Genomic DNA, 24,233 nt, shown 5'->3' with positions numbered 1-24,233 from the left:
ATCCGTTTCCGCATACAGTTCAAACTCCTCTTATTGACCTATAAGTGCATTCACTCTGCAGCTCCTCAGTACCTCTCCACTCTCATCTCTCCCTACCTTCCTCCCCAAGAACTCCGCTCACTGGGTAAATCTCTCTTATCTGCACCCTTCTCCTCCACTGCTAACTCCAGACTCTGTTCCTTTTATCTTGCTGCACCATATGCCTGGAATAGACTTCCTGAGCCGGGTACGTAAAGCTCCATCTCTGGCCGTCTTCAAATCTAAGCTAAAAGCCCACCTTTTTGATGCTGCTTTTAACTCCTAACCCTTATTCACTTGTTCAGAACCCTTATTTTATCATCCTCACTTTAATATTCCCTTATCTCTTGTTTGTCCTGTTTGTCTGTCCTAATTAGATTGTAAGCTCTGTCGAGCAGGGACTGTCTCTTCATGTTCAAGTGTACAGCGCTGCTTACGTCTAGTAGCGCTATAGAAATGATAAGTAGTAGTAGTAGGAGTAGCCTAGTGGTTAGTGCAGTGGACTTTGATCCTGGGGAACTGAGTTCTTCGATTCCCACTGCAGCTCCTTGTGACTCTGGACAAGTCACTTAACCCTCCATTGCCCCTGGTACAAAATAAGTACCTGAATATATGTAAACCGCTTTGAATGTAGTTGCAAAAACCTCAGAAAGGCGGTATATCACGTCCCATTTCCCTTCCCCCCTTTCCCTTATGATATCACAATATCAGAAGTGAGCCAAGTATCAGACAATCAAGCCATTGTGACATCACTGATCAGGTTGGCTCTTATTGGTGGAATGAGTGGAGAAGTAGTGGTTAGGGCTGTGGACTTTGATCCTGGGGAACTGAGTTCAATTCCCACTGCAGCTCCTTGTGACTCTGGGCAAGTCACTTAACCCTCCATTGTCCCGCCACATCGCCAACCAAGCAGTAACTGAGCAGCACACGCCAATTCGCAACTACTGCTGGTTTACCGCCGTGCAAGTCATTTCCAGGGATTTTCTTTTTCCCCCGGAAATAGTGCATGCTTGGGGCGGAACTACTGCTGGCAGCCGCGTTGGGCCGGCGGCAGTCCCAAAAGAGTGAGCGGTAAGCCTGCGTTCGGCTCACTGTTGCTATGTGAAAGGGCCCCTTAGTACCAATTAATTGACTGGTAGCACCTAATTCAGGGGCCCTTTGGGTTGCTGTGTGGCAATCCAGAACTACTGCCGTCCCAACGAGGCTGCCAGCGGGAGTTCCACCTTCAGTGCACGCCATTTCCGGCATTACAAAACGCACCTCCATAATTTCTAGCGCAGTGCTAACCTGGCTGTAATTGGAAAGTGCCGTACGCTGCCCATTTACCGCTGGGTTACCGCAGGAGCCCTTACCGCCAGGGCTGCCAAGATGGGGGGGCGGGGGGGGGGAAAATTCCCCGGGCCTGGCGCTGGGGTCAGGCCGCCGGCGCTGCAGTCCCCGGTCTCACCTGCCTGCCTCCACGGCTCCGGGCCCCCTTCATTCAAAGCGGCAGTCGCAGATCGCCTCTCTTCTGGCCTTCCCTCCCTGTGTCCCGCCCTCGCGGAAACCGGAAGTTACATCAGACGAGGGCGGGACACAGGGAGGGAAGGCCAGAAGAGAGGCGATCTGCGACTGCCGCTTTGAATGAACGGGGCCTGGAGCTGTGGAGGCAGGCAGGTGAGACTGCAGACTGCAGCGGCAGGGGGAGCGACGGGGGGCGGCAGCGATGGGGGGCGGAGGCGGGGCGGCTTTGCCCTGGGCCCGGTCTAGTCTCTCAGTGGCCCTGCTTACCGCCACCTCAATGGGTGGCGGTAAGTGCTACCTCCCCCCCCCCCCCGCATGGCCACCCGGTAAGAATAATCTTACCACGTGTCCATGCCTTTTTTAGGGGCTTTTTACCCACTGCGGTAAAAAGGGCCCCGGTGTGGGGCAAAAACGGGCCCCACAGCTAGCGCAGGGCCATTTTTACCACAGCCTCTTCATAGGACCCTTCACTAATTAGTTTGCACGCCCAAATATGGGTGACCTCTACAGAATCTGGGGGTGCGTATGGTAAAAGTTCCCAAGTACGTTTCAACTATGTGAGCTGAAAATTGTGCCCCGCTGTTGCTATCAAATCTAGGCATTGGAAAACTGTCAGCCCTGTGTGGCTCCTCCCCTCATCACTCGCCTTTTTCCTTTGGAAAATGTTCCTTTTCGTGCAACAGTCGAGATACCAGCTCTCTAAATAAAAAAAACCCCAAACCATCTTTTCTTCTTTTGTCCCTTTTTAATTTGCCTCACACTGTTTCCTCTGTACTGTGCTGACATGTCATGAATTCACTTGTGGTTAAGGCCTTCTGGATTAAGGAGAGGATGTGACAGAATTATAAGGAAATGAATTCAATGAACCCAGTGGGGGGTATTTTGCGCTATACTTCTGGATGTGTGGGTTTTAATTTAAATGAGATTATTCTCTAGCGTGGTAGAAATTCTGAATTTTGTGGGTGCATGATCAATCCAAAGATCTTACTTGTGTTGGCCTAAAAACAAACCAAGCTAATAACAAAATCACCTCAGAAAGGTATACACACAATAAAACATAAGTGAGACCGGACTGTGGTTTGGAGTCACTACAGGAGCTCGGTTGGTCCAAACTAAGTGGCCCTTTTACGTCACTGCTATTACTTTTTTCGGGATTTTTACCCGCTGCGGTAAAAGGGGCCTCAGCGTGTGGCAAAAATGGCTTAGCATAGCTGCCGAGAGGGGGAGGCAGGGGGCAAAATTCCCCGGGGCCGGGCCTGGGCCTCCAAGGGGGGCCCGGTGCTGGGGTCTCTCTCTCTCCTGCTCATGATGGGACTCGAGCGATCGCGTCCCGACAGGAGCAGGAGACAGCACCTCCAGCGCTGCTGTTCTGCCCAGCTCAGCAGCTGCTTTTTCTCTCAGGCGCGCATGTGCTCGAGAGGAAAAGCAGCCGCAGGGGCAGGCGATCAGCAGAAGAGCAGCGCTGGAGGAACACGTTTTCTGCCGGCGAGGCCTCGGGATCCCCGACAGAGAAGGTAATTGGATTGGGGGGGGCGGCAGCGATCCTGGGGGGGGGGCATCAGCAATCCTGGGGGGGGGGGTGATAGGGATCGGGGGGCCGGCAGCAGCGATCAGGGGGGCCGGCGACTCTGCCCTGGGCCTGGCGGCGGCTCTGCCCCAGACCCGGTTCAGTCTCTCAGAGTCCCTGCAGCTTAGTAAAGCAGCCACACAAAAAACCTCTCTGTAAATCTTGCTCCCACTACTTTAAGAAATTTTACAACTACTACTACTACTTATCAGAACATTATTGTACTGAATGTAGGAAAGTATCTGCCCTACATTAAGAGGAAACTAATAATACAGGAAAAAAATTTTTTTTGTTACATTTGTTCCCTGCACTTTCCCACTCATGTAAGGCTCAATGCGGCTTACATGGGGCAATGGAGGGTTAAGTGACTTGCCTAGAGTCACAAGGAGCTGCCTGTGCCTGAAGTGGGAATCGAACTCAGTTCCTCAGGACCAAGGTCCACCACCCTAACCACTAGGCCACTCCTCCTACTATTTGAGATTCTACATGGAATGTTGCTATTCCACTAGCAACATTCCATGTAGAAGTCGGCCCTTGCAGATCACCAATGTGGCCGCACAGGCTTCTGCTTCTGTGAGTCTGACATCCTGCACGTACGTGCAGGACGTCAGACTCACAGAAACAGAAGCCTGCGCAGCCTTCTACATGAAATGTTGCTAGTGGAATAGCAACATTCCATGTAGAATCTCCAATAGTAGCAACATTCCATGTAGAATCTCCAATAGTATCTATTTTATTTTTGTTACATTTGTACCCTGCGCTTTCCCACTCACGGCTTACATGGGGCAATGGAGGGTTAAGTGACTTGCCCAGAGTCACAAGGAGCTGCCTGTGTCTGAAGTGGGAATCGAACTCAGTTCCTCAGTTCCCCAGGACCAAAGTCCACCACCCTAGGTTTTCTTTTTACTTCTTCCCAAAGAAAATATCAGAGTTTTCTGTAGATCCTTCCACATTTGCACCACATTTGGATTGTAAAACCATGGGATGGTAGACACGGATTGTCCAGATGGCCACTTGACCACCTGCTCTTCTGTCCATTTTTAAACTTCTTCCAAGTGGTGTTAATCTTCTGCTTTGTTTTCCTTCTCAGAAAAGATCATGGCTCCTTTGACCTGAAAGTGGAGGGCCTTTCCGTCTCTGTAGGCCTGGCATTGGGCAGTGATAGCTCAGGGAGACCCACTGTATCTGCCGCAAGCTGTAGCAGCCACATTTCCAATGTCAGGGTGCACATTTCAGGCAAACTAAGGTATGTGATATGATTGCTCCCATGGTACCTTCCTTCTTAACCGAGTTAGACTGACATTTTATTATTCATAACATTGAGTGAATACATTTTTTCAAACACAATTACACAGATTTGCTATTTATTAATATACTAGTGGAATCATGCTCGTTTCCTCAACAATGAAACGGGCCCTAGGAAGCCTGTCATGTAAGCTTTTTTTTTCTCTCTCCCCTGCCCTCCCATCTGTGTCCCGCGATTCTCTCCTCTACTGTCCTCCCATCCCATCCATGTCCATCAATTCTCCTCAATTTTCCACCCCCCTTCCCGCAACCCTCCCCCGCTGCCGCTGTCACCGTTGGGTACCTTTGCTGGCGGGGGTCCCCAACCCCCGCCAGCCAAAGTCCTCTTCTCTGGCGCGGCTGCGTTGCTGATCAGCAAGCAAGGCTTCTGTTTCTGTGAGTCTGACAGAAACCACAATGTATAAAAGAATATAAGAAGAAGAAAAATAAAATACATTCTAAACATCCTATATTGCACCAGTTTCCTGCAGCGTTCAGGGCACTTGGAAATCTACAGTGACACCATCAGCATTGTTGAGATGGGGATGTGATTAATAAGTTGAAAACTGAAAGAATGCGGGGAGTCTGTCCCTTCATGATACTAATCTCCTCCCCTCCCCCCTCCGACGCTTATGTATCCTCTGACATTTTTTTCCGTAGCTGGCTACTGGATCTCTTTCATAAGAAGATTGATGCTGAATTCAGGAAAGTCATGGAAGACAAGGTACAGAGTCAGATAACTTTATATGGCAATTTTGACATATGTAGCCAAAGGGGCAACTTTCTAAAGACTTCTCTGTGCAGCTGACTCTAGAACCTTTAAGATGCTCATATGTTTAGAAATTAGAATTCAAGTAAAAGTCCAACATCAAAATTGTCTGTCTTGGCCACAAGGGGAAGTAATGACGAGCAATACACAAGCAGTCCAGTAGGTGGCGCTTCATCTCTTCCTATTTCTGAAGTTTCTATAACAGGACATAACAATTTTTGGATGTGAAATAGTATTTATTTGTTTGATATTGAGCCCTATTTTAGAAAGGATGCGGAGAGGGGAATTCAGATGTCTAGGTTAGGATGTGGAGAATTTCCACAGTATTTTATTAGAGGCTCAGCCAAAGGTAGGTGCACGTTGATGGTTCCCCACGTCCAGCAAGAACCAATGATTTGAAAATACTGCACATGGGGATGTGAATACTGCCTCTGCAGAATCCCCAGCCTGCCAGCCGTGGGACCATTAGGCCTAATGCAAAGATGGAGCACAGGCATCATGTTACTAAACGGTCTGTGCCAGAGCCGGGGTTGGGAGGCAGGGCTGGGGAGGTGAGGATAGTGCTGGGCAGACTTATACAGTCTGTGCCTGTGCCAGAGCCGGTGGTTGGGAGGTGGGGCTGGTGGTTGGGAGGCGGGGATAGTGCTGGGCAGACTTATACGGTCTGTGCCCTGAAGAGCACAGGTACAAATCAAAGTAGGGTATACACAAAAAGCAGCAAATATGAGTTATCTTGTTGGGCAGACTGGATGGACCGTGCAGGTCTTTTTCTGCCGTCATCTACTATGTTACTATGTTACTCTCACTGAGCCTTTCGGCTGGTTCTTTCAATACAATACATTAATTATTTCCGTAAATGGCCAATTCTGGGACATCTTGTGATTTTTTTCATGGTACACATCAAAGGTAGACAACTACCCTGTATTCAAAGGGACAATATCCCAATTGCATTTGATGAAATAATAATGGTTAATTTTTCTAATATCTTGCAAAGAAATTCATTCAGTGTAATCTGTTAACCTGTTTTCCTCAGATCTGTCCAGTAGTGTCTGAATCTATTAACTCTAAACTGCAGCCGATTCTCCAGACTCTGCCAGGTAAGAAGCACACATTAGAGCTGAGATCTTAGAGACGCTGTCAAACCTCATCTCTTTCTAAACGAGATACAGTAGAGTCTCAGTTAGCCAACCTTTGCTTATCCGATGTTCCGGAGTAACCAACAGTCAGTAATCTGGGCTTCGCCCACTCCCTCCCTCTCTTCAAAATATCAGGGAACCAGCCACGTGTCCCAAAACCCGCCCCCCCCCCCTCCAAATGCATCCCCACTCACTCAAACAAGCGTAGAGACTCCCCCCTGGTTCTACCTTCGAAGCCCTGGTAGTCCAGTGGTAAGGTTGAGGCAGGAGAGATCCCCAGTCGCTCCTGCCCATGCTGGCTCTGCTTTCAAAATGGCTGCTGTGAACTCTAGCTGCAGGCCTTGCGAAACTGCCTCCAGAGGTTGCAGCAGCCATTTTGATAGTGGAGCTGACATGGGCAGGAACAATTGGGGATTGTTCCTGCCCCATCTTCACCACTGGACCACTAGGACTTTGAAGGTAGGCCCGGGAAGTCTACACTTGGTTGGGTGAGTGGAGAGGCACTTGAGAGGAAGGTCTGGGAGCAGAGAGGCTGCTGCTGTTTGGGGGGGGGGGAGTGAAGGAGGGATAAACTGAGTGTGGTGGTGGGGGAGGAGAGGGATGAAGTGCAGCAGTGTGTAGAGTATCAGATTATCCAACCTTTCAGTTATCCAACAACCAGTTCCATTTTAAGTCAGATAATCAAGACTCCAAGTGTATCACTAGTGTAACCCCTTCTTTCCTGGATCAGTCTTAGGCAGGGTACTTTATATACAATATGCTAAGTTTCTCGGTGGATTTAAGTCAGGACCAGCAATCCCTGGGGGCCCCTGGCATAACAATCAACACTCTGCACTGGCGTTCAATAGCCCAATACAGAACTGGCATTCTGAACCAACAGGTTTGTGTCTGGCAGAGCGTCTTGTAACATAGTATGGGAATTCCCCACATCATGACCTGGATATGTGAATCCTGCCCTCCATATACTATTTAAAATCTGGTTGAGAATGTATGCAAATTATGGTCATCTGTAAGTTACATGTGTACCTGTGCACATGCCCACCGAAATGTACATGCCAATTAAATCGTGGTGCACAATTTCTACTAGTTGGTAATTTACGCATACAAATGGCAACTTCTACTATAATAATTTGCACCTCCAACGTTCTGAAGCTGACTCCGTGGTACACTGAAGTGAAGGGTTCGTAAGGTTCGTCAGTCGTCACCATCTCTCTCTGTCCTGCCCTCGCGTCAAAACATGATGACGTCGAGGGCGGAACAGTGAGAGGGAAGGGCACGCTGCAGAGTTGCCAGGCAAAGGAACGCAACATCACACGCATGAGGGTGTCGTCGTCCCTCCCTTCCTTCCTCCCTCCCTCCCTTCCAGTTCCAGGCCCCCTCCCTCCGATTTTTAAAAGTCATCTTCACTTACCAAGTCAGGGTTACGGCGGCCAGCCCTTCTCTCTCTCTCAGCTGTGGTCCCATCCTCATTTCCTGTTTCTGCAAGGGCGGGACCACAGCTGAGAAAGAGAGAGAAGGGCCGAGCCTGCACGCGTTTTACCGCTGCTGCCCACCGCTGTAACCCTGATTTGGTAAGTGAAGATGACTTTTAAAAATTGGAGGGAGGGAGCCTGGAACTGGAAGGGAGGGAGGAAGGAAGGGAGGGACGCCGACCCTGGAACTGGGAGGGGGGACCGTGAAACTCGGAGGGAGGGAGGAGGTACTCTGAAACTCAGAGGGAGGGAGGGGACCGTGAAACTCGGAGGGAGTGAGGGGACGACCTTGGAACTCGGAGGGAGGGAGGGGATGACCCTGGAACTCGGAGGGAGGGGGGATGACGACCCTGGAACTCGGAGGGAGGGAGGGGGACGATGACTCTGGAACTCGGAGGGGGGGGACGACCCTGGAACACGGAGGGAGGGAGAGGGGACACTGGAACTTGGAGGGAGGGGGGCCCCTGGCACACACTCTCAATCTCACACACACTCTCTCTCTCTCACAGACACACTCGCACCCAGTCTCACTCTCTCTCTGTCACACACACACACTTGCACATTCACTCTCTCTCACACAGTCACTCTCACACACACTCTCTCAAACATACACACTCCGAGGAAAACCTTGCTAGCGGCCGTTTCATTTTTTTGAGAAATTGGCCTTTTTTTACTAGCATTCACATAAGTGACTAGAATACCACCATTTCTGTGTCCCCCATGAGGATCTTAGTGGCAGATAGGGGATGATAACAAAACTAGCATGACCTGTGACTAAACTGTAGCATGTACAAATGGATAGATAAATGATAATTTTCTGCCGATGTTTTCAGTGTTTCTATGTTTCTGTTCTTTATGCCTTTCCTTTCCTTTCCTATTTTTGGGGGTTTATAACTGCATAATTCTTGCTATTTCAATTAAAAAGTTTTTCATTTATTTTACAGTAACTGCGAAAATAGACCACATTGCAGGGGTTGATTACTCTCTGCTGGGGCCTCCAATAGCTACAGCCGAATCTGTAGATGTGAATCTCAAGGTACTTTAACCTGCTTATTTTTGAAGGAGAAGGGTGGCCATCTTCCGACACAAATTGGGAGATGGCCGGCCTTCTCATAAGGCCGGCCAAATCGGTATAATCAAAAGCCGATTTTGGCCGGCTTCAACTGCTTTCCGTCGCAGGGACAGCCAAAGTTCAAGGAGGCGTGTCGGCAGTGTACCGAAGGCGGGATGGGGGCGTGGTTAATAGATGGCCGTCCTCGGTCGATAATGGAAAAAAGAAGGGTGTCCCTGACGAGCATTTGGCCAACTTTACTTGGTCCCATTTTGTTCACGACCAAGCCTTCAAAAGGTGCCCGAACTGACCAGATGACCACCGGAGGGAATAGGGGATGACCACCCCTTACTCCCCCAGTGGTCACCAACCCCCTCCCACCGAAAAAATAAAAATAAACATTTTTTTGCCAGCCTCTATGCCAGCCTCAAATGTCATACCCAGCTCCATCTCAGCACTATGCAGGTCCCTGGAGCACTTTTTAGTGGGTACTGCAGTGCACTTCAGGAAGGTGAACCCAGGCCCATCCCCCCCCTACCTGTTACACTTGTGGTGGTAAATGGGAGCCCACCAAAACCCACCCGAAACCCACTGTACCCACATGTAGGTGCCCCCCGTTATCCTTTAAGGGCTATGGTAGTGGTGTACAGTTGTGGGTAGTGGGTTTTGGGGGGGAGTTTGGGGGCTCAGCACACAAGGTAAGGGAGCTATGCACCTGGGAGCAATTTGTGAAGCCCACTGCAGTGCCCCCTAGGGTGCCCGGTTGGTGTCCTGGCATGTCAGGGGGACCAGTGCATTACAAATGCTGGCTCCTGCTATGACCAAATGGCTTGGATTTGGCTGTTTTTGAGATGGCCGCCATTAGTTTCCAGTATCGGCGAAAACCAATGTTGGCCATCTCTAAGGGCGGCCCAAATGTTGAGATTTGGGCGTCTCCAACTGTATTATCGAAACAAAAGATGGCTGCCCATCTTGTTTCGATAATACGGTCAGGTACGCCGCTTTACTGGGCCATCATTATAGATGGGCGCCCCCGTTCGATTATGCCCCTCTATCTACTACTACTACTACTACTATTTAGCATTTCTATAGCGCTACAAGGCGTACGCAGCACTGCACAAACATAGAAGAAACACAGTCCCTGCTCAAAGAGCTTACACTCTAATAGACAAAAAAAAAAGTAATCAAATCAATTAATGTGTACAGGAAGGAGGAGAGGAGGGTAGGTGGAGGCGAGTGGTTACAAGTGGTTACGAGTCAAAAGCAATGTTAAAGAGGTGGGCTTTCAGTCTAGATTTAAAAGTGGCCAAGGATGGGGCAAGACGTAGGGGCTCAGGAAGTTTATTCTAGGCGTAGGGTGCAGCGAGACAGAAGGTGCGAAGTCTGGAGTTGGCAGTAGTGGAGAAGGGAACAGATAGACTCATCTGTAGACTCCCGGAAAGAAATATTTGCATAGGTGTTGGGGAGGAACTTGTGGGATCTTTCTATCCAGTATTCCCCCCTCCCCCAATTTGCCTATGGATGCCTAAAACTTAAATCTAGCTCTAAGTAGAATATTAGCATTAGGGAAAGGAGGTAGCATTATCCTTGTTTGAGTCACAAATGAGACCCTGCCTTGACTGCTGTGTTCTGATCTGGAACCTGACCTGTACCAGTGTTCAGATATGGAGAGGATGTATAGGCAGCGGAATGGGATAACACAGTGGGGCCATGACCCCACCAACATTTTACCCCATCACAGCATCAGCAATTACAGAGCTTGGGGTGGAGCTGCAGATTGGTTTATTTGACCTTCCAACCAAAACGTGCATTCATTTGAAAAGAGTTGCTTCATGTTACTTTTAACCTGAAATGACAAAATTAAAGTTTTTTTTCCACATCTACTATAATAAAACTCACTCTCAACGTTCTGAAGACAACGTTCTGAAGTCACTCAGTCACTCCCTGAAGGGTTCATGGATTCATGGTGGTGAAGCCACAACACTGACCATGTCTCTCTGCCCCGCCCTCGCATGACAGACCAATCAGAAAAAACACCCTCAACATTCTGAAACACAAAGGACCATCACAACACCGTTCCCAGGCAACACTAGGCAACGTAAGACAGACCAATCAGATGAAACTACGTGACAATAAGGGAGGAGCATTCCCCAGCAGAATGGCTCATTATCTGTGCAGCACAGAGAGCACAGAACCACCGCTGGAAAAAACAAAACAAAAAAAGACACACATCAACAACCTGCACACACACCGCACCCTCACACACACACACACACACACACACACAAAATAACTCTGTGACACATACACACACACAAAAAAAAAGCCACATGCGGGCCTTTTTTACTAGTGTTTTAATAGTGTTCAGTGTTGCTCAGTAAGTTAGACCAATAAAAAAGGTATCATCTTATTTTCTTTTCTCTGTTTTGATTTATTTCCATTTAATATCACAATGTATTTATAGAATCGGTTCCATAATATGAGCAGAAAGAACAAATATAGTAGTACCTCGGTTTTCGTTGACTTTGGTTACCGTCGGTTTCGTCGATTTTTTTTCAGCGAAAAAAATTGTCTCGGATTTTATCGGTTGCCTCGGATTTCGTCGGCGTGCCCACGTGACCTCGCTGCTAATTTTGCGAAAACAAAGGGCGACCCACGCATTCTCCTGCTCAGTGTGGCGTCGTTTCTCGTTGTGTGAGCATCACCCCCGCGCATCTAGCCAAACAATTCCACATGGAAATAATTGCCTCGGTTTTCGTCGGTTTCAGATTTCGCCGATTGTTTTCGGACGGATTATCGACGAAAACCGAGGTATCACTGTATGTGAAATGAACATGAAAAGATGCCCAAAAATTGGGAAAAATTCATTTTAAGTAAGCATGAACTGAACTTCTTTTTTTTTTCTCTCCAAGGAAATCACTAGCCTTTCCACAGTCATGTAACTGTGGAGGGCCAATGATTCTAGCTAGGCTTCTTTTGATGAGTTCATCATAGTAACATTAACATAGCAGATGACGGCAGAAAAAGACCTGCACGGTCCAACCAGTCTGCCCAACAAGATAAACTCATGTGTATACCTTACCTTGATTTGTACCTGTCTTTTTTAGGGCACAGACCGTATAAGTCTGCCCAGCACTATCCCCTCCTCCCAACCACCAGTCCCGCCTCCCACCACCGGATCTGGCACAGACCGTATAAGTCTGCCCAGCACTATTCCCAGCCTCCCAACCACCAGTCCCGCCTCCCACCACCGGATCTGGCACAGACCATATAAGTCTGCCCACCACTATCTTCGCCTCCCAACCACCAACCCCTCTTCCCCCCACCGGCTCCACCACCCAATTGCTATACCTTGTCTCTTGTTGGTAAATTCAGTTTTGTTCTACTGCGTTATTGTCTGATTTGTCACTGCCTTCATGTCTCATTTCTTTATTCTTTCCATCCACAGGGAGAATGTTTTGATCTCGCTCATCGCTCTACAGTCCCCTTCCCCCCTCCAGCGATAGCATTTCCTGTGGACCACAATCTCATGGTTTACTGTGGGGTGTCGGATTATTTCTTCAATACAGCCAGTTTTGTGTACCAGGCAGCCGGTGCCCTGATCTTTAATGTCACTGATGACATGGTACGATAATGACAAGGCAAGAGCTGAGGATAGGCAAACTGTTGTACTGATGTTTTAATAAGATTACATGAGGGGCTCATTTTTGAAAGAGAAAAACATCCAAAAAAATGCCATAAACCAACATTTGGACTCATTTCTTCTCAAGCCGTCCAAATCGGTATTTTTGAAACCTAGTTTGCAGACCTTTATCTATGTGATTCATCTACAGTGGGTCCAAATCACAAGGGAACATCTCAGGAGTGTTTCGAAGGCAGTGGCGTAGCCACAGGTGGGCCTGGGTGGGCCAGGGCCCACCCAGTTTGGACTCAGGCACACCCACAATTGTGACACTCTTGCTGTGACTGGTGGGGATCTCCAAATTTTGCCAGCTGAAGATTTCCTTTGCTTGGGTAGCCAGCGCTCTTCCAAACAGTGGCGTAGCTACAGGTGGGCCTGGGTGGGCACAGGCCCGCCCAATCTTGGCTCAGGCCCACCCAGCTGCAGTGCCACACTGCTCTCTTCCCCCTCTCCTCTGTGGCTTCCCGGCATCTGCAGTCCGGTCTCTGAACCCCTTCCCTTCGTGGTGTCCTCGGCGCCTGCAGCGATTCACTCTTGGTGCTTGTGCCAGCCCACAGGCTTCCATCTGCTGCGTTCCGTCAGACAGGAAACGGGCAATGACGTCGGTCAGTGCAGGACATAGCAGATGGAAGCCTGCAGGGCCAGTGCAAGCAGCAAGAATGAATCGCTGCAGACGCCTGTACCAACATCGGGGAGGGACAGAGAGTTCAGAGACAGGATTGCAGAGGAGAGGGAGATGTAGGTAGGTGAAAAAAATCCTCTTATGTTCTTAATACATATCTCCGGGAAGATATTTGTGGTGTGTGGTTTTTGGGAGGGGGGTCATGTGCAAGGGCCCATCCAATTTACCTCTAGGCCCATCCAAAATACCGAGTCTGGCTTCGCCTCTGCTTCCAAATGTCAGCCAGCAGCTCTTGTCCTGAGCTGACGCTGAGAGGAGCCCTTCTACACATGCTCAGTGTTTGCAGCATCAGTTTGAGGCAAGTGCTGCCCAGCTGCTCGAAGAGGAGGAGGAAATCTTCAGCTGACAGGGTTTGGGGATCCCCTGCAGCTCAAACATGTAATATTTGGGGTTTGTGGGCAGGGAGGGGTGGAGAGAGGAGCAAACCGGAGGAGGGCCAAATTCCATCCAAAATTGACCATCTGGCTACACGCCCCTGTTCGAAGGTGGGATTAAGGTGTGCCTAACACTTGGATGTTTTACAGCCGTGATGGAACCAAACCAAAATGCCTTAGGCAAAACCTTCAACGTTTTGGTCTAGACCTGTTTTTATAATGAATAAGACACAAAACGGTGCCCTAAATGACCAGATAACCAGTGGAGGGATTCAGGGATGAACCGCCCTTACTCCTCAGTGGTCACTGCCCTCCTCCCATTCCCAAAAATGTGAATAAAAATAGTACTCACCAGCCTCTATGACAGCCTCAGATGTTATACTCAGGTCCATTAGAGCAGCATGCAGGTCCCTGAAGTAGTCTAGTGGTGGGTGCAGTACACAGTAGACAGGTGGACACAGGCCCATATCTCCCCCTACCTGTTACACTTGTGGTGGAAACTGTGAGCCCTCCAAAACTCACTAAAAACCCAGTGTACCCACATATAGGTGCCCCCTTCACCCATAAGGGCTATTGCAGTGGTGTACAGTTGGGGGTAGTGGCAGTGGCGTTCTGTGGTTCACTGCCACCCGGGACAGATCGCTGCTGCGTGCACCCGCCCCCCCCCCCCCCCCCCCCGTTGTAACACAGCACCCCCCCGGACCCAGTCCCCACCTGTCTACCAGCTCCGTCCACCCAGCACCTCGCACGACTCTGCGCTGCTGTAAAAAAAGAAAATCGCCTCATCGGCCCATCCATCACTGTGTCCCGCCCTCTGATGTAACATCCTATTTCCTCGAGGGCGGGACAGAATGAGGGAAGGGCCGACGAGGCGATTTTCTTCTTTTACAGCAGCGCAGACGCGAGGCGCCACACCACACAGCTGCCGGGTGGATGGAGCTGGTAGGGACTCGCTAGCAGAGCACCCCCCCCCACCCGTTGACACCCGAGATGGACTGCCCCCACCGCCCTGCCCTTGCTACGCCACTGGGTAGTGGGTTTTGGAAGGCTCAGCAGACAAGATAAGGGAGTAACGGTGAGATGTGTACCTGGGAGCATTTATTTGAAGTCCACAGAAGTACCCCCTAGGGTGCCCCATTGCTCTCCTGGGATGTCTGGGGCACCAGTCTGATAAAAATGCTGGCTCCTCCTGCATCCCAATGGCTTGATTTTGTGCGTTTTTAACGTGTGCATTCCCCCCCCCCCCCCTCCCCGAAAAAGACCTAAAAAGATAAATGCACAAAGCACAAAACCTTATTCACAAAGGTGTTTTTGAACACGGAGACAGACGTCTTTCTCTTTTTGAAAATGGTTACATTCGCTATTTGAATTTGGGACATTTAGCACAAATCATCCAAAGTCCGACTTAGACGCACTGTCGAAAATGCCCCTCTTAATGACAGTGTTCAACAAGACATTTAGGGATGGATTTTCCAGTAGTTTAACTGATTACATTTGTTTGCTGGTTAAGATTTTTTCCTTTTGCCTTAATAAATTTAACAAGTTCAAGGGGTAGTTTTCAAACTATGGGCCCTGTTTACTAAGCCGCGTTACAGGTGTGCTAGTGTTTTTAGTGCACGCTAAACATTAGTACGTGTTAACGCTAGAGGCACCCGTAGGAATATTTGGGTGTCTCTAGCGTTAGCGCATGCTAAAAACACTATTGCGCCTACAGCACGGCTTAGTAAACAGGAAAATAACAGGGGAATTTTCGAAAGAGAAGGGCGCCCATCTTCCGACACAAATCAGGAGATGGGCGTTCTTCTCTCAGCGTCACCCAAATCGGTACAATCGAAAGCCAATTTTGGGCGCCCTCAACTGCTTTCCATCGCGGGGATGACCAAAGTTCATGGGGGCGTGTCGGCAATGTACCAAAGGCGGGACTGGGGCGTGATTAAGAGATGGGTGTCCTCGGATGATAATGGAAAAAAGAAGGGCGTCCCTGTCGAGCATTTGGCCGACTTTACTTGGTCCATTTTATTTCACGACCAAGCCTCGAAAAGGTGCTCGAACTGACCAAATGACCACCGGAGAGAATAAGAAATGACCTCCCCTTACTCCCCCAGTGGTCACCAACACCCTCCCAACCCCCCCCCCCCCCCCCCAAAATTTAAAAACATTTTTTGTCAGCCTCTATGCCAGCCTCAAATGTCATACCCAGCTCCTTGACAGCAGTATGCAGGTCCCTGGAGCAGTTTTAGTGGGTGCAGTGCACTTCAGCAGGCGGACCCAGGCCCATCCCCCCCACCTGTTACACTTGTGGTGGTAAATGTGAGCCCTTCAAAACCCACCCGAAACCCACTGTACCCACATGTAGGTGCCCCCTTCATCCCTAAGTCCACTGCAGTGCCCCCTAGAGTGCCCGGTTGGTGTCCTGGCATGTGAGGGGAACCAGTGCACTACGCATGCTGGCTCTCCCACGACCAAATTAGTTGGATTTGGTCATTTTTGAGATGGGCATCCTCGGTTTCCATTATTGCCGAAAACTGGGGACGACCATCTCTAAGGTCGGTGATCTCAACATTTAGGTCGACCATCTCTAAGGTCAACCTAAATGTTGAGATTTGGGCATCCCTGACCGTATTATTGAAATGAAAGATGGACGCCCATCTTGTTTCGATAATATGGGTTTTCCTGCCCCTTTGCGGCGCCGTCCTTACACATGGGCGCCCTTAGAGATGGTCATCCCCATTCGAAAATGCCCCTCCACGTGTTTTGGGGGTATCTTTCCAAAAGTGCATCTCGGATGCGCATACAGCATTGGGATACAGATCACGCCCAACGTTGTGTGCGCATCCGAAATGCACATGCAAATAAATTAATTAATGAGCTTGGAAACATCAATAATTGGGTGCTAATAGCCAATTATTGATGTGAATTGGCAGTCTTAAAAATTTACATGCTTTTCTGTAAAGCACGGCGCCTAACTTGAACCGCATGTAGCTGAAAAGAGGGTGTTCCAAAAAGTTGTGCATAGATTTACAGAATCCGACTGAAGCACACCCAAGTTGGGTGCTGACATTTACACCTGCTTTTAGCACACATAAGTTTGGCACCCAAAAGTTAGGTGTGGGATCCATGCTGAATGCTATTCTAGAAAGGACGCACTCCCTTTAGAGAATAGCGCATAGCACTCAAGTTTTTCGTTGACATTTATTGAATTCCCTCCTTTGAGCGGCATTTTAGAAAGAACGTACCAATTAGAACTGAGACACCCAGGTTAGGACATGAACCTCAGTGCCCCGCTTTAATTGTTGTGTTTCCTTTGCTGCAGATTCCCAAGGATTTCCAGATGCGGTTGAACACATCCACCTTTGGGTCTTTGATACCCCAGGCGAGTGCTTCATTCCACCATCAAAGCTTTGTGGTCAATTATTAAAAAACTATCAGAGAACCTAACATAGCAGGCCAAATCACTAAGCTGCATATTTCATACTGTTTTACTGTAACAAGATTCCCACGGGTTTACAGTTTAATGAATACTGTAGGAATTTTCCTCTCGTTGCTGTGGATGGGAAAATTATATGCTACAGCCATGACAATATACATTGTGTCCTGGTTGGTAGGTCTAAAGAGACTGTTTTTCTTCCTCCCCCTTCCCCACTCCCATCAATCATTAAAAAAAAATCCATTGTTAGCCCTTCTTCATTCCCAGTAGACCCCCTATGGAATATAAATGAAGCCCCATGCCCTCATCTAAATTTCAACAAAACTTTCCCCTGGCCCCCCCCCCCCAGTAAATAGAAGTCTCTCTTGCCCAGCCAACACCAAAATTCGAACAAAATGGTAGAAAACCCAAAGGTTGCCCTTTCCCCAGGGCCTTCGAGAGACAAAGCCAGGCCCCGGGGGAGGGGGGGGAGGCAGGGATGCCGAGCTCAGGGTAGGGCGGGTTAGACGGGGCGGAGCTGTTCCCACCTCCGCATCTACAATTGACAAATCAAAGTCAGAACTCCAGTTTGACCATCACTTATTGCATCTGCTCTCTCCCTTGATCTGTTTCTCCTCCTGCCGCATCCCCTCCCACTTATGCGGAAACAGGAAGTATTTCACACAGGAGGAGGCGGGATGAGGCAAGAAGGAGGACACGAGGAGTCAGAGCTGCGTTAACACGATAACCCGGGTCTCGGCACATAGGAGAAGGAGAAAGACAGACTGAGGGAGAGAGTAGACTGCAGTCCAACCTTCTGCCTGTCTGCCACTGGTGGAGCCGGGCCCCCCCCTTGGAAGTCGGACCCGGGGGAATCTTGCTCCCTCCCTCTCTGCGACCCTGCCTTGCCACACAGAGGGGGAGGTTATGCTGTGGGGTGAGGGAAGGAGAAAGGCCAGTGATAGACCAGGAGATTTTTTAAAAATAACAAGTATGGTCACTGTGTGGGATTCACTGGCTTCCCTGTCCATTTAAATCTATCTGCTTGAAAGTGGACCTGAGAGCACTGGCAGACATTTTGAGATGTAGTTAACTTGCAGGAGTAGCAGCCTTGGGTCAGGTAGAACGAGAGGACATGAAATGAGATTGAAGGGGGGCAGACTCAAGAAAAATGTCAGGAAGTATTTTTTCACGGAGAGAGTAGTAGATGCTTGGAATGCCCTCCCACGGGAGGTGGTGGAAATGAAAACGGTAACAGAATTCAAGCACTTGTGGGATAAACATAAAGGAATCCTGTTCAGAAGGAATGGATCCTAAGGAACTTAGCCGAGATTGGGTGGCAGAGCCGGTGGCGGGAGGCGGGGATAGTGCTGGGCAGACTTACACGGTCTGTGCCCTGAAAAGGACAGGTACAAATCAAGGTAAGGTATTCACATATGAGTTTATCTTGTTGGGCAGACTGGATGGACCATGCAGGTCTTTTTCTGCCGTAATCTACTATGTTACTATGTAAATAATTTATTATGTACATGAATAAATTATAGTGTTTTATTTATTGGGATTTATTAACCGCCTTTATGAAGAGATTCACCCAAGGCGGTGTGCAGTGGGTACAGTTTAATCTATCCACCCGATAGTGTTATTTAACCAGTCAAAATGGATGCTAACCAGTTAAATAGCGCTTAACCGGCTATCTGCCAATATTCGGGGGGGGGGGGGGGGATAACCAGCTATCCTCTGCTGAATATCTGCAGTTAGCGGCTGGCAGATAACCGGTTATATTATGGGATATAACCGGCTATCCGCCGATTCTTAAACCGGGTTTGGCGGTCATATTTGGCCACGTCAAACCGTAGTATATCTTCGACCAGTTTAAAGATAACCGGCTATGTCTGAATATCGGCTAAACATAAGTGATGAGATGAGTGGGCAACCTTTATACGCAGAGGACTGTAGGAATGTCCGTACTATCCCTGACGTGCCACAACATTGCACAATGTTGGAAATGGAAATGCACCGAGGTCTATAGACCCTCTGTGATAGATAGATAAATAAATAAGTAAGTAAAAATGTAACTAAAAAGATGGAAACAAACTGCTACACTGGCTATTCTAAAACTATTTGTAAAATATAGTATTTAAAATCTGCAAAACTCTGGTTAATGACGCTTTATGTGTATATTCCCATGGTCCTGGGGGCCGCATAACATTCAACGGGGGTGGGGAGGGGGGGCACATTCAACCCTCCAGCTGCGGATTGCTCATCCCCTGAGGCAGAGTGTACAGTTCTGTGGCCTTCAGTGTGATTAGGGTTATTTTTCACTTTAGGAATTTACATTTGTTAAGTGGGGATACGGATGGGTGAAGAGAACGCCAACTGTACGTTTCGAACTGTATTTTAATAATCTGCAGCAAACTTTGTATAATGTAGGTCTCGTTTGACGTTAAATTGAAATTACGCTCTTGCCATTCTTGTCCTGTGCTGCTTTCAGGTACAGAAGATGTACCCAAATATGCTAATGAAGCTGATGATGTCAACTCCTTCGGCTCCCGTTTTGAAAATCACCCCTGGAAACCTGACCATCGCGCCTGCCCTGGATTTCCAGGCTTTTGCTATCCTGCCCAACTCCTCCCTGGCTCCCCTCTTCCTTCTCGGTGTGGTTAGTCTTTATTTTTCTTGTGGTATATTTGCAGTTGATTAACTTTGCGTCGGTTGTGTAGGTGGAGAAATGGATGTCTAACTGCACCTGTTTAATTCTAAACAGCAAGAAAAGCGGAAGAAACCCAAAAAGACCAGACTCAAACCACAGATGGTTAAGAGCACCGAAAGAAGTTTTATTGGGACCCTACACGGTCCGTGTTTCGGCCGAAAAGGGTCTTCAAATTGACGTATACAGATGTTCCTCCAAAATTCTCATGGAGTAGAAAGGCATAAAATGCTGATGCTATCCGAAACGGAGCATAGACACTAAAAGCCTGTAAAAAAAGGTGCTCTTAGCATCTCTGGTTTCAGTCTGGTCTTTTTGGGTTTCTTCCGCTTTTCTTGTTGTTTTGTGCATTTTTGCGGGAGATTTGGACTCTCTTTTTGTTGTCCTGTTTAATTCTAGGCAGCATTTAATAAAAGCCTCAGAGAGCACTGAGACTTGTTTAAAATATGAGGCAGTGATGAGGCAGCTGTATAATAATAATAATAATAAAAAACTTTATTTATAACCCGCTATATCTATAAAAGCATAAGCGGGGAACAAATCACATACAAAATATAAAAGGACAGAACAATAAAAATTATTTCTTTGCTCAACAAACTATATAAAAATTACTATGTTACTCTAAAATTAAAACATACAACAGATTAAAATTTACATGCTATTAAAATCATATCATACATCAGAGGAACCAAAAGCCTGAAGAAATAATTGAGTTTTTAATGCTTTTTTAAACTGGTCCATATTTTCTATTGAAGAAAGTTCAATGGGCAATGCATTTCGGACCTTTGATGTCGAAAACAGATGATCTACATTCTTTCAAACAAGCCTGATGAAATCAAGGCAAATCAAGTAGCCATTTCTGAGATGATCTCAGAGAACGAGTAGGTTGATAACATCTTACAGTGGCACTAAGCATTAGTGAAACATTATCATTCAATATTTTAAAAACTAGCAATAAAATTTTAAATTCAATGCGAAACTTTACAGGGAGCCAGTGTATGTGGTGCTATGCACAAGAGACAGGGTAATTTTATGGACAAAGACACACAAAGAGTGACCTTGCATGGGGACATAAATGTGTATAGATATGATAGAGGTCTATAAAATAATGAGTGGAGTTGAACGGGTAGATGTGAAGCATCTGTTTACGCTTTGCAAAAATACTAGGACTAGGGGGCATGCGATAAAGCTACAATGTAGTAAATTTAAAATGAATCGGAGAAAAATGTTCTTCACTCAACGTGTAATTAAACTCTGGAATTCTTTGCCAGAGAATGTGGTAAAGGTGGTTAGCTTAGCGGAGTTTAAAAAAGGTTTGGCCAGCTTCCTAATGGAAAAGTCCATAGACCATTATTAAATGGACTTGGGGGAAATCCACTATTTCTGGGATAAGCAGCATAAAATGTATTGAACTTTCTTAGGATCTTGCCAGGTATTTGTGATCTGGATTGGCCACTGTTGGAAACAGGATGCTGGGCTCGATGGACCTTTGGTCTTTCCCAGTATGGCAATACTTATGTATTTATGTATTTATGGCAGATTTTGTAAACATAGATGAACAATAGCCATGAGGTAGAGACCCTTCCTCAGACAATAAACTATGTCTTGGGGATAGCAAATTTATAATTCAGGACCCCTTATACTAAGCTGCGGTAAAGATTAGCCTATGGTAGTCTGGACGTGTGAAATTGGTGCGAGGTGGACCATTTTTTTTTACCGCGGCTGGGGAAAAGGGCTTTTTTTTTTTTAGTGGTTCAGTAAATGGCCGTGAGCTAAAATTAAAAGTAGCGTGTGGCTATTCACTTCCTGAGCACTTGCTGCAACCCACTGACCTAGCGGTAAGGGCTCCCGCGCTACTCATGCGATAATCAGTTAGTGAATGCTAATGTGGAGGAGTGGTCTAGTGGTTAGAGCACCGGTCTTGCAATCCACAGGGAGCCGGTTCAAATCCCTCTGCTGCTCCTTGTGATCTTGGGCAAGTCACTTAACTCTCCATTGCCTTAGGTACAAGCTTAAATTGTGAGCCCTCCTTGGACAGAGAAATATTCAGAGTACCTGAATGTAACTCACCTTGAGCTACTACTGAAAAAGGTGTGAGCAAAATCAATAAATAAAAAAAATGTGGCTACCCTTACTGCCAGGAACATCCCCTGCAGTAGAAAATAGAAAAATATTGTCTACTGCAGGAAATAATGAACCTGGTGGTTGTGTCAATTTGGCGCATGCTATGCACGTGTTAGCTCCACCACAGCTTAGTAAAAAGGCCCCTCAGAGAGGTAAACAAATCTTAACAATAATGCAGCTCCTCCAGACCCTGAGTCCAAAAGATAATTTGGTCATGTGATATATGTGACTTTAAATACCAGTGAGTAAAAATGCAGACATGTGCATATATCATTGTTATGAAATACAGGATACATGCACACTTTGAAATACCAGCCCTCTTTCCATACATTTACAATGCATGTGTAAGGAGTCCCTTTTCTGAAATCATCACATATATGTTGTCATGAGAGGGTGCCCTCTAGTGGAGGTCTGGAACAGAGACTCAGCACCAACACCTTTGTCGTGAAGGAGCAGGACATGGGTGTACTCAAGGCTTCTTTTACAAAGCCACGCTAGCGATTCTCACGTGGCAAATGAGAGGAAGACTATAGGAACTGAATAGGCTTCCTCTCATTTGCCGCACTGAGAATCAGTAGCGTGGCTTTGTAAAAAGAGGCCGTATTTATTTTCTTTCCAGTCATTATTCAATCCATGGTGGTCAGTGTTTTTCTTTAAATGCTGATGCCTACGGTCAGAATTTTATTTATTTATTTATTGCATTTGTATCCCACATTTTCCCACCTTTTTGCAGGCTCAATGTGGCTTACAATACATCATGAATGGTGGAAATATGTTAGAAGATATACATTTATTGTAATAGAAGATATACATTTAGTGTGATAGAAGAAGCTTGGGTAACATGATAATGATAAAACATGATAGTAATATAACAAACAAATATTATAAGACAATTCTGAATATAAGTGGAGGTGTTACAAGAAATGATTTATTTTGGGGAAAATAGCTCTAGAGCAACTCGCCACTGTTTATAATTTAAGAGCAGGTGCTGTATTTATAAGTTTTAGGATATTAATTTCTCCACCAATCACCAAAGGTGATAATTGCAATAAATTAAATAAATTAAGTATCAGAACACAAAGAGACCGTATTTAGCTTCAAAAAGGTTATTTAATATACAATTGCACACGAGAGGTAGGTTTTAAGAAATCTTTACAGGTAATCTGTGCTTAAAACAGAACAAAGTAGCAGGTAGGTTAACTTACAAGTCCTTGTTACAAGCATGCTGTGGTCCAGCTGATTGATGAGCACATGTTTCAGGAGCAAGGCATCAGCAGACCCCAAAGAGAGCAGCAGGTCCCAGGAGGAGGCAGGTTTCAAGAGGAGGAGGCAGGTTTCAAGAGCATCTGAGTTGTTTGCAGTGAAGAGAATCTGAATCTTGGGGAAACAGCTTTTGCTTTTATACCTTGCAAGCTGCAGGAGGATATGCCATGTGGATCTTTGTCCTGGTTTCCACACGACCCTTGGGCATTTGCAAAGCATTGTGGTATCTTGGTCTCATGTCTGCACACGACCCCTGAGTCCTGGTCTCATGTCTTATGACATCACGAGACTTGCTGTCTGGCAAATGGTCTTTTGATGTCCTGTTCAGTGTTGCCAGGTGGGCGGTTTTCCGCGACCCGCCGCGGGAAATTTTTGCCTGCGGCGGGTTGCGGATTTTTGGGCTTTTTAAAAAAATTTTGGGTGGTTTTCCGGTGGGTTTTTCGGCTGCGGGGGGCGAGGTTAGTGACGTTTTGGGCGGGGTTACTGACGTTCTGGGCGGGGCCGATGACGGGGGAGGCGGGGTCGATGACGAGAGAGGCGGGGCCGGTGATGGGGAGGCGGGGCCGATGACGGCGGGGGCGGGGTTGATGATGACGGGGGCGGGGTGATGACGCGGGGGTGGGGGTGTCAGGGGCGGGGTTTGAGTTTGGGCGGGTTTTGGGCTGTTTTTAGGCTGGATTGGGTGGGAAAAAAATTTTCCACCTGGCAACCCTGGTCCTGTTCAGTCTCTGGGGCAGATACACATTACAAGTCCTTCCTTTCTGCACATGTCTGGAAGCTGATGGGAGGGGCAGGTATACCTTTGACAAGCAAATGTCCTGTTTATGCTTCCTCTGAGTTCTTTGTTTTATTCAGGTGCCCACCTTAGTCCATCTTTTGTTAGGTGGGAGGGCAGAGGAAGCTCTTTTGTGTTTGTTAAGTGTTTGTAGTTAACTATCCCTGCTCTCAGAAGTTCCCAGAAAAAGGAATGGAGAGAGAGGGGCTTGAAATGAAACTATTCTCTCTGCTGCTGTGTCAAATATATATTTTTAAAAGATACACAAATATATTGGTGTATATATAATCCAGCAAATATGCTACATATTTCAGTAATAAACTGATACCATTACAGAGGAGTGGTGTATGTTCACATTTGTTGATCTTTGTGGTATGCCTTATTAAAGAGATGGGTCTTCAGTAGTTTGTGGAATTAGCC

General features: G+C 47.3%; 1 protein-coding gene across 1 annotated transcript in view; it reads left to right on the top strand.

Moving 5' to 3' along the window:
• BPI (bactericidal permeability increasing protein) overlaps positions 1-24,233 on the top strand; it is a 47,790-nt gene that overhangs the window by 14,683 nt on the left and 8,874 nt on the right. The window contains exons 4-10 of the mRNA XM_030211187.1: positions 4,179-4,334; positions 5,033-5,096; positions 6,175-6,238; positions 8,694-8,785; positions 12,249-12,425; positions 16,852-16,911; positions 19,436-19,603. Of these exons, the coding sequence (XP_030067047.1) occupies positions 4,179-4,334; positions 5,033-5,096; positions 6,175-6,238; positions 8,694-8,785; positions 12,249-12,425; positions 16,852-16,911; positions 19,436-19,603 (781 nt within the window). The remainder of the gene's footprint in view (positions 1-4,178; positions 4,335-5,032; positions 5,097-6,174; positions 6,239-8,693; positions 8,786-12,248; positions 12,426-16,851; positions 16,912-19,435; positions 19,604-24,233) is intronic.

This window comes from Microcaecilia unicolor, chromosome 8, assembly GCF_901765095.1.
Source record: "Microcaecilia unicolor chromosome 8, aMicUni1.1, whole genome shotgun sequence".
Lineage (NCBI taxonomy): Eukaryota > Metazoa > Chordata > Amphibia > Gymnophiona > Siphonopidae > Microcaecilia > Microcaecilia unicolor.
Note: the sequence above shows the minus strand (reverse complement) of the source record. Positions and strands in the feature narration are given on the sequence as shown.